Here is a 9,022-nt window from a genome sequence, read left to right on the forward strand (position 1 = left end):
AGGAATCACTAACAGATCAACTCTTTAAGGACAGCAACATAACTTCCTGATTCCTAATTCCCCATTCTTGCACCCATGGGTGACTACTAAGGTGAAACAAGTTAACAACTGGAGTTTACAAAAAGACGAAAGAGAGCTGCAGCTTTAGTGGCTGGACATGAATAGAGAGAGAATGAAACACAAACATCTTTTAGGGAAGCTGTTTGGTTACTTTAAGTAGCCATGTTGTGAACTGTATAGTACTGAAAGTAAAAGATCAGAGAACTTCTGTATTGCTCACTCACTGTTGTTGAAAATAGTTTGTGTGCTGTCCATCAAATTTGTCTAACTCTGAGTTATGTTATGAGATATCTAATCCTAAAAGCATTGCGACCCTTCAAAACATTACTTCATATACAAGACTGGATTGTTTCTGTATGTGTAAATGTGTGTTTTGCAATGGCTGTTGAAGTGACAGGCCGAAAATCAAGCAGGAAGGGCGTGTGTGTTGAGTGGTTTCCTTTCTATAAGGTTGAATGATCAGAACGAGCAGAGGGTGTGAAGGGTGTGCTCTCGTTGGGTTTTTGTGGTAGCAGTTTATGCTACCGACCTTAGTTGCCTGTTCAAGATTACTGTCATGGTGTTTGTGAAGGGTGTAAAAAAAAAACCTTTGCTGTGCTGGCTGAGAGCTGTTGAGCCTGCACTCGCCTTCCTGTGGCCCCAGGCTTGAGAACCTCTTTCTGATTGCAGCTTGTCCATGTGACTTGGTTTCCGTTGCCTGCCTGCTTCCGTGAATAGTAAAAAGAGGCATCAGTGCTTCAGTCAGCGCAGAGGAAGGCAGCTGAACTTCACACACGAGAACACACTCTGCAACAGCGAGTCAACCAGCGATATGGTCAGGGGATCAACCGTCAGTGGCTTGGGAAATCCACACCTAACCACCAGTGTAAGTAAATGCAGTGTGTACTGCAGTATGCACTGATACTCTGACTGCTAAAGAAGCAAACATGCACGCTTTGTCTAAAATAAGAAAGTTAAATTTAAACACATTTTGTATTTGGTTTGTTTGAGCAAGATATCTCATTGATCACAGTGCTGTACAGGATGTCATAAAGATTCTGTGTCATTAAGTTTTCAGATGTGTTCATGCAGAGTTTGCACAGCATTTTCTTTTGTATGTTCCTTGAATTATGAATTGCTCAAGTTTTGGATAGTGTGCTCATGTATATTATATAAACATATCATGTATTTTATCATTATTCTGATGAATGAAGCCATATGCTGTACATTTGTGCACCACAAGTGTGTTTTTTTTTTTTACCATGTCATTACTGTATTATACACTCACAAACTGGTGTGTTATGTCCAGTAACGCTTAGAGAAGAGAAAGTAGCATTATGCAAAATGTCTTTTTCTCTGTGGCCAGCTCTTTCCCAGAACGGATATGTTATGGTCTTTGCTGTTAGCCTTAAACCTAAGGCCTCTCACACATAATATAGTTTAGGAATTAGGTATTGTTGTTGCCCTGTGTTGTACACAGCAATGTAGCTCAGCCCTTGAAGGTTGGTTAAGATGAACTATTTGAAGAGCAGTAAAATGATACAAAAAGAAAGAAATTTGTCCATATGACAGAAAGAAAAAACGGTGAGGTTTATTAATAACAGCCGCCAACACAACACATTTTTCTACGGCCACTATGATGCAAAGATTAAAAATTCATGTAAGCTAAAAAAAATGACCTTTACATTCAGTTTGTGTCACACTGTGGGCAAACCGCATTGAAATAAGGGAAATTTTGTCGAGTTGCTGTTCTTAGGATGAAATGGGATATTACAGAGAGGACATTAACTAACATTTAATTTGGGCTGAGACAGGAGCTAAAACATAACATAATAACATTTATCATATTATTTATCTCCAACTCTACTGTAACATCTTTTATATTGTGTAGGGTCACGCACACACTAAAGAAAATGAAACGCAGATTACACACTTTGGACATGAATAGTGTGAGGATTACATATCTCTGTCATGACAGGCATATGAAATGACACCATTCTCATGTTTGTCAAGTCATATTCATTGCTAACAGTTAAGATACAACATGTAAAATAACAAATAATAAGCTGAAAAGTTATAAGAAGAAATGTTATATTGTATGACACCCGTTCAGCGGTCCCATCACTCAGGCTCCTCCAGCTGCTGGAGAATATGTGGCTCCCAAGACGAACCATTGTCACCTGTTCTTTAAGTGTAAATGCTTTCTGGCGTTTGGATCTACACAGAATTAGTGGAATGAAATTTGCTTTCAACTGGGGTGAACCTCTTTTTGGGTTTCTACATTAAACATCTACAAATATTACAACAAATCGCCTGTTTGGTATACTGAGTGTAGCTGCTGAAGAAGTGGCGTACGGCAGACAGCCCGTCTATAGAGGGCTGGTATGATAGTACTTATCAGAATCACCTTCTTTGTGGAACTACAGAAAACTAAATTTGAGGAAATTAAAGGAAAATTAAAATGTATATTGTCCCTAAATGCCTTTCTCTTATTTAACTTGTTGCAATTTCTTTCTTTTCTTGATTCATTTGTGTTGAATGGAAACACTCTTTGTTCCGTTTGTTCTTTTTTTTTTTGTTGAATGGAAACACTCTTTGTTCCGTTTGTTCTTTTTTTTTTTAGTAAATGTGATTCCAAATAGAGGAAAATGTGTAAAAAAAACTTTTAAAATTTCAGTCAGTATTAGAAATTCTTGCCCAAAAGATAACTGAGCCCACAGTTGAATGTAAATGTATCTGCCTGTCCTCCTCTCTGAACAGGATCTATTGTCATCTCATGCCTGTGTTGATCAATCACCTCCTTCCCTCCCTCCTTTAACAGTAAGGATGTTAAAATGCCAGTCCACGGGCTCACTCACATCCTGCTTTGCTTGTTACCCATGTGGAGAATACTGACACCAGTCTCAAGTCATCCACAACACAGCCGATGCCATCTGGTGAGATGTCTCTCTTTTACTTAAAAGCACATCTTGAAATTAACTGTGTAAGGTCATGGGAATGTCTTGGGACATTCACAGTCATAACAATTTAGACATAACAATTTATGTGTGTGTGTGTGTGTGTGTTTTATGAACATTTGAATTGGTAGTCAAAGAAAGTCAGATGTACAGTTTTGGGTGTTTCTGTCACTATTACAACACTCATATACTCTGATGCAGCATCCAGTGCATAAGTGATGTTCTGTTAACATGATATGTTAACATTCATGCAGGAAATTGCATATTTCTTGGGGATTTTGTGTATTCTGATATTTCCTGCCTTGCCACATCAGGGAGGCAAGTGGGAAGTGAATCATATATTAGTAATCCACCAAAGTTGTCATTTTCTATATACTGTATGGTTTATATTTTCTACATCTTCAATTTATCATGAAAACCCAAATCGCCCCAAATAAATTCATTTAACAATAGACTATTCTCTCCGTAATGAAGTTTGCACGTGTGATAGCTAATAAGTTGTTAATAATTAGGATTTGGCCTAGAGGTTCTGTAGATGTTTTCCAGGCTGTAAGTGGTCAACAGTCTAAAAAGCCAAAACTACAATTTTCACATGCTGATAACCCTGACATATTTCATATGAGCGATATGTTATTAGTCACAAAGACAGTTGTGACAACTAACACATCCTCCTTAAATATATACCATAGTAGACGGTGGTATACAATCAACTAAGAAAATGTTGATGAGTCACTGCTGTAGACTGTTTATGGTTGGTTTTAAATGATTCAATGAATAATATGTCAAAAACACCTCACAGATGAAGCAATAATATAATTCTGCATCTTTTTCTCACTTCTATGTGCAACTGGTGGGCAGCCAGCAAAAAGCTATATCAACTGATTTATTAACATTTTTGAATAGTCAGCTGTGACTGTTAATAATATGTGCTACTAATTTTGTGATCTTTAATGTGCTTAAAACTTGTGTTAAACCGTGTTTTGGAACTATGAGAATTAAGGAGCAATATTGATGGAAAACTAATTATTGTCAAGTAAGTGATAAAAACAAGACCAAGAATCTAGAGCTATGCTAACTGCTCTGTGAGACTGTACTTAGGCAGAGTGGTGCTTTACGCTAGATGCTAAGATCACCATGTTAAAATGCTCACAGTGATGATGCTAATATGCTGATGTTTAGCAGGTCATATTTACCAGGTTCACCATCTTAGTTTAACCATTTGCCAATAAGTTATAAAACAAAGCACAACTGAGGCTGATGGGAATGTCATTAGTTTTGCAGGTATCTGGTTATAAAGTTGAAAATTTGACCATGGCCTCCAAAAGTCAGAGGATCACTGAAGTCTTTGAATTTGGATATGTATAGAAAATGTTGCCACCCAGCAGTTTAACCAACCATCCCTGGAGCCATGCCACCAAAGTTGCTAAAAACTAGGCAAATATAACCAATTCTGATATTAGATATAGTGAAAAGAAAGAATTAAACAATCCTCTAAAAAAAGGAACATGCTTTAAAATGATACAAACCCACAAAAGAATTGATAAGATTAACAGGTGTTTTGATGATGACCTGGTCCAAAAAACAGTAAAGGCATGTGGATCTACCCCTTTGAAATATTTAACAAGTTGAACATAACAAGTTCAGTTCCTCATTTAAATGTGTGTATGTGCTCTCCTTTTCTCTGCAGATACAAAGAACGGCTCTCTGCAACAATGGCAAGCTCACTTCTGTGCCTGCAGGACTACCAGACAATACAGAAGAGCTTCATCTTAACTACAATCACATTCAAACACTACAGGACAGCTCTCTCAGTTATCCCTCATTAATAACCCTGAGCTTAGCTTGTAATAATTTGGAGAGATTAGAATCAAACACTTTTCAAGACTCAAAATTGTTAGAAAGCCTCAATTTAGCAAATAACAATCTTCATATTGGCTACCAAGAAACCAGCCACGCATTAAAGACTCTACCCAGGCTTAGAGTTCTGGATTTCTCTGAGAATGAGCTTAATGATGAAATGGCTGCCACTCTTCTCCAAAATTTGACATCCCTGGAGTATCTCAATCTTTCTGGAAACCTCTTGCGTAGACTGGATGAGACCTCATTCCAGGATCTTCACCAACTCAAAGAACTCGACCTGCAGAGAAACCTCATATTCGAGATTGACGCCGCCTTCGACAGCAATCCCCTACTTCAGCGGCTCAACTTGGCCTTTAACTACCTGCCTTGCCTGATTGACTTCCACATGACCCAAATGGTGGTCCTCAACGCCAGCCACAACTTCATCGAATGGTTCATCGCCACACAAGACCTTAATGACACTTTCCAGCTGGAAACACTTGATCTATCAGACAACAAACTTCTCTTCTTTCCTTTCTTGCCTGACCAGAGCCGCTTGCGGAATCTTTACCTATCCCACAACAGTATTAGGTTTTACGAACATTTGGCAGACAACAACACAGACCTGAACTCGACAACAACAGTTGAGTTTTACAATATCAAGAAGTACAAAAGCAATGTAACAGCTGAGTTGTGGACTGAGAACCTTCACGGTGACATCTCCTCTCTAGAGATTTTAGATCTAAGAGGTAACCAGGTGGAGTATTTTCCTCAAGGATTTATCCAGAAAATGCCTGTCCTGTCCAGACTTCAAATGTGCACAAACTGTCTGAAAACCTTAAATCTTACATCAGAACAGCTTTCTAGCAGCTTATATGAGTTGGACGTTAGCAACAACAGGCTGGAACAGTTTGTAGCAGATGAAGGTACGATGACTGCACTTGGCAATCTGACATACCTTAACCTGAGCCTGAATGATCTCAGGCAGTTACCCTCAGGATTATTTTCGTCATTGCCAAGTCTCAGGTCTGTGGATCTTAGTTATAACGAAATTGACATTTGCCTTCCCGAGCAAGCTGAGAACAGTATAGATAATATGTCACCTTGCGTGGATTGGAAAAATATTGAATCCCTAAAACAGCTTTACCTGAAAGGATGCAACCTTGAAATAATTCCATCATGTGCTTTCACTGGGTTGTCTCTCACTCACTTAGACCTGTCAGACAATCCTGGACTCATTGTCCAAGAATCAATAGAAAGTCTTAGCAGAACATTGCAACACCTAGGTTTAGGAAACACTCAAATACAAGACTTCGACTTCTCCCCTTTCCAAAGTCTGAAGTCTATAAACATTTCAAGGAACTCTCTTGCTCATCTTCCATCTTCACTTCTAAAGCTTGACTTGAATGTGCTCGATTTGAGGGACAACAAACTGCCCACTATTTCCTCAGGTCACGCTAATGCATTAGCCCAGAAACTACACACTGTTTTCCTCACAGGAAATCCGTTCAACTGCTGCCAAACAGAATGGTTCAGGACATTTGAGGCAACAAAGACAATCAATGTGGTTGGACAATCAGAGATTGAATGTCAGGATCTCTTCCAAATAATACACAGAGTGGAGAACTCCCAGTCATTTTTGTGTTTGGAGGATAGCGGGGAATCTATATTCTGGTACATTCTGCTTTTTGTACCCATCTGCCTTTCCTTTTTGTTCATTTCGATTATTGTTCTCCTCACATTTAAGCCCAAAATGCTACAAAAATCAATCAAAAAAAAGTGTCTGAAACGTACATCTTACTGAGTTATACTACTTTATAAACCCTAAACAAAACCGTATTTTGTACAGAGTTGTAACTGTATGTTGGAAATAAACTCAGTTCATTGTAAACCTGTCTACAATAAGGAAGCAATACTTCTAAACATATGTAAACAAGCTTTTTCACATTTCCATATTGTTGTGTGGTTGAAAGCCAGACCCCTAATGTACCCTAATGTAAAAATGTGGCTGTGTTCTCGTGGGACTTGTGTAATCGTGTGTGTGTGTGTGTGTGTGTGTGTGTGTATGTGAACATATGCAGAAGTAGTGTGATGCAAGCTGTTGCTATAAGCAGCAGAGGAAACATGAAATTTCCTGTTTTGCTAAGATGTGCAGCAACTGCCCAGTTCTGTATCTCAGAGAGGAGGGGTTTGATGTTTCCTTCCCATCAGTTAGACTGATTCAACATTGACATAAAATTCCAGAAAAGTTGGTATGGTTTATATTACTGTATACTTACATAAATGATTCTACTGTGAACATGGCAGCAATGCAGTTGAGTTTAAGTAAATTTCTACAGATATCATCATAAACATTATATTATGAAATAAGGGACAGCATCTGCTTTTTAAAGGATGGAGGGGAGTAACAACAAATGTATTTTGCAACTAAGCGCATACACTCAAAGGTGAGTGTATGCGCTTAGTTGCTCAGGAGTGGGAAAGCTGGTAGATCAGTGTGTAGCTGTGCAGGGTGCTGCAGGCCTAACCAGAAAGTAACCAGAATACCGCTGTGGTGATGCTCAGGGTCATGGTGGTTGGAACATAAAAAGAGAAACCGGAGTGACGCCTTGTCAAAGTCTATAAACACCGTCATTTTTACATATGTTTGAGAACATAAAATCAACATACATTTGCGGTCAACAGCTTTCTGCTGTTCATCTGCAGGGCAGGCAGGATTAGTCGTGTGCATTCAAATGGGTCATAAAACAAACAACTTAGATAAATAGATCAACTCAGGGCAGCAAACGGCTAAAGATTGAGAAGTTCTCTAGTGACTTGAAAGTTACTTAAATCACCATTAAGTTATGAATAGTTAGTGTGCACAATGACTCATTCAGCATTTCTGGCTTCAGTTTGATTAACATCAGAAACCAATGGAAGTCTCATTTCAAACAAGCTTCTTGCACATACAGTATAATGTATAAAGTTGCGAAATTAGTGTTCAGTTTCTAGCAAGAAAATAACAATTAATTAAGATATCTGGGTAACTTAACAGAAACCAGTTGTGGGCCCGGAGCAACAAAGTGCTTCTACTGTGTGTACAAAAATGTCTCAAGTCAAAACACATTGGGAAAGAATTGCTGCAAAGAAATCAATTGCAGAACGCACTTTGCCACTGCTCACATGTTGTTGAAGAGGAATTACAGTTGGTTACTCAGTTATATTAAGTAAAAAGTTACCAAACAACTAGCCTATATGAAATAGGTTAGAGGGCACAACATGGCAGCCAAACCTGCATACCGTTGTAGCTAAATGGTGTATGCATGTACTATATGTGACCTCACAGGTGGCGTTCAGAGACACAAGACAGACTGAATGAATTATAGGACCGCTCAGTCAATTTGAGGTGTGTTATTAGATATACACCACAATACCCTTCATAAGCAGCAGTGGTTGAATGAAACTGTGTTTTTCTATATTCTTCAAGTAGCGGTCACAGTTTCTCACAGATACATGCAAATAAGAATGGAGAAGTGAAATTTGGTCAAAGTGGTCGAATGAGATTCATTTATGTTGCATTCTGACAGCAGGTGTGTGTACCATGGGACTTATATGATAGATATCCAATTTAGGTAAAGCATAAAGCACTGGTAGAGTGTTTTTTTTAAAGCATCTTTGTGTAGCATGTTAATCCCAACACACGATTGGTAATTGTGTTTGGTGAGACATTTCACTCATCACAAATGTGAATCTGCTAGTGGCGCTGCAGGAAAAGTCAGGACAAGACAATCAATCAAAGTCAGCAGGATTCATCCTCAGTGTACCATGAACCAACCGACCAATGAGCCTAGCCTCTAACATGGCTAAAAAAAAAAACGCCTATACACCAGCTATACATAAGGTCATCTTCTCGCTTCACTTTTTTCACCCAGCTGTGACTCCAAAAAACTTTTTTTGCCCTCAAACAGACATATCACTTTCTTTGTAGCTGTCAAAACAAATGTGTGAATCGCTCGATACATCCTCTCCCTGTACATCGAGTGAACTTAAAATGGCAGATGTCGGCGTGTGTTGCCTGTTTTATGTGCAACATAATAAGACAAGAGCGAATAAGAACTGATGAAAGAGGAAGTGTTTTTGCTCAGGCATGGTATCGCTCATCTTACGAGAGTGAGAGCTGTTTAAGGTTTGCTTTATCAAACTTT

General features: G+C 38.6%; 1 protein-coding gene across 2 annotated transcripts; it reads left to right on the forward strand.

The window, feature by feature from the left end:
- Positions 1-525: 525 nt before the first annotated feature.
- Positions 526-6,728, forward strand: nrros (negative regulator of reactive oxygen species). 2 transcript variants are annotated; one of them, XM_027274059.1, is made up of 3 exons: positions 526-925; positions 2,800-2,975; positions 4,684-6,728. In XM_027274059.1, the coding sequence occupies exons 2-3, from the start codon at positions 2,874-2,876 to the stop codon at positions 6,637-6,639; spliced, it is 2,058 nt and encodes a 685-aa protein (XP_027129860.1). In that variant the 5' UTR covers positions 526-925; positions 2,800-2,873; the 3' UTR covers positions 6,640-6,728. The 2 variants fall into 2 exon arrangements, with proteins under 2 accessions (XP_027129860.1, XP_010728118.3); XM_010729816.3 differs by having other exon boundaries at positions 2,861-2,975.
- Positions 6,729-9,022: the final 2,294 nt, after the last annotated feature.

The sequence above is a fragment of the Larimichthys crocea genome, chromosome XXIII (assembly GCF_000972845.2).
Source record: "Larimichthys crocea isolate SSNF chromosome XXIII, L_crocea_2.0, whole genome shotgun sequence".
In the NCBI taxonomy this organism is placed as follows: Eukaryota; Metazoa; Chordata; class Actinopteri; family Sciaenidae; genus Larimichthys; species Larimichthys crocea.

What these genes read in the sequence shown, in the direction of transcription:
- nrros (XM_027274059.1), top strand. Translation starts at nt 2,874, where the DNA reads ATGCCAGTCCACGGGCTCACTCACATCCTGCTTTGCTTGTTACCCATG. An exon ending in AACACAGCCGATGCCATCTG is followed by an intron (nt 2,976 to 4,683) that starts GTGAGATGTCTC and finishes TTTTCTCTGCAG; the next exon opens with ATACAAAGAACGGCTCTCTG.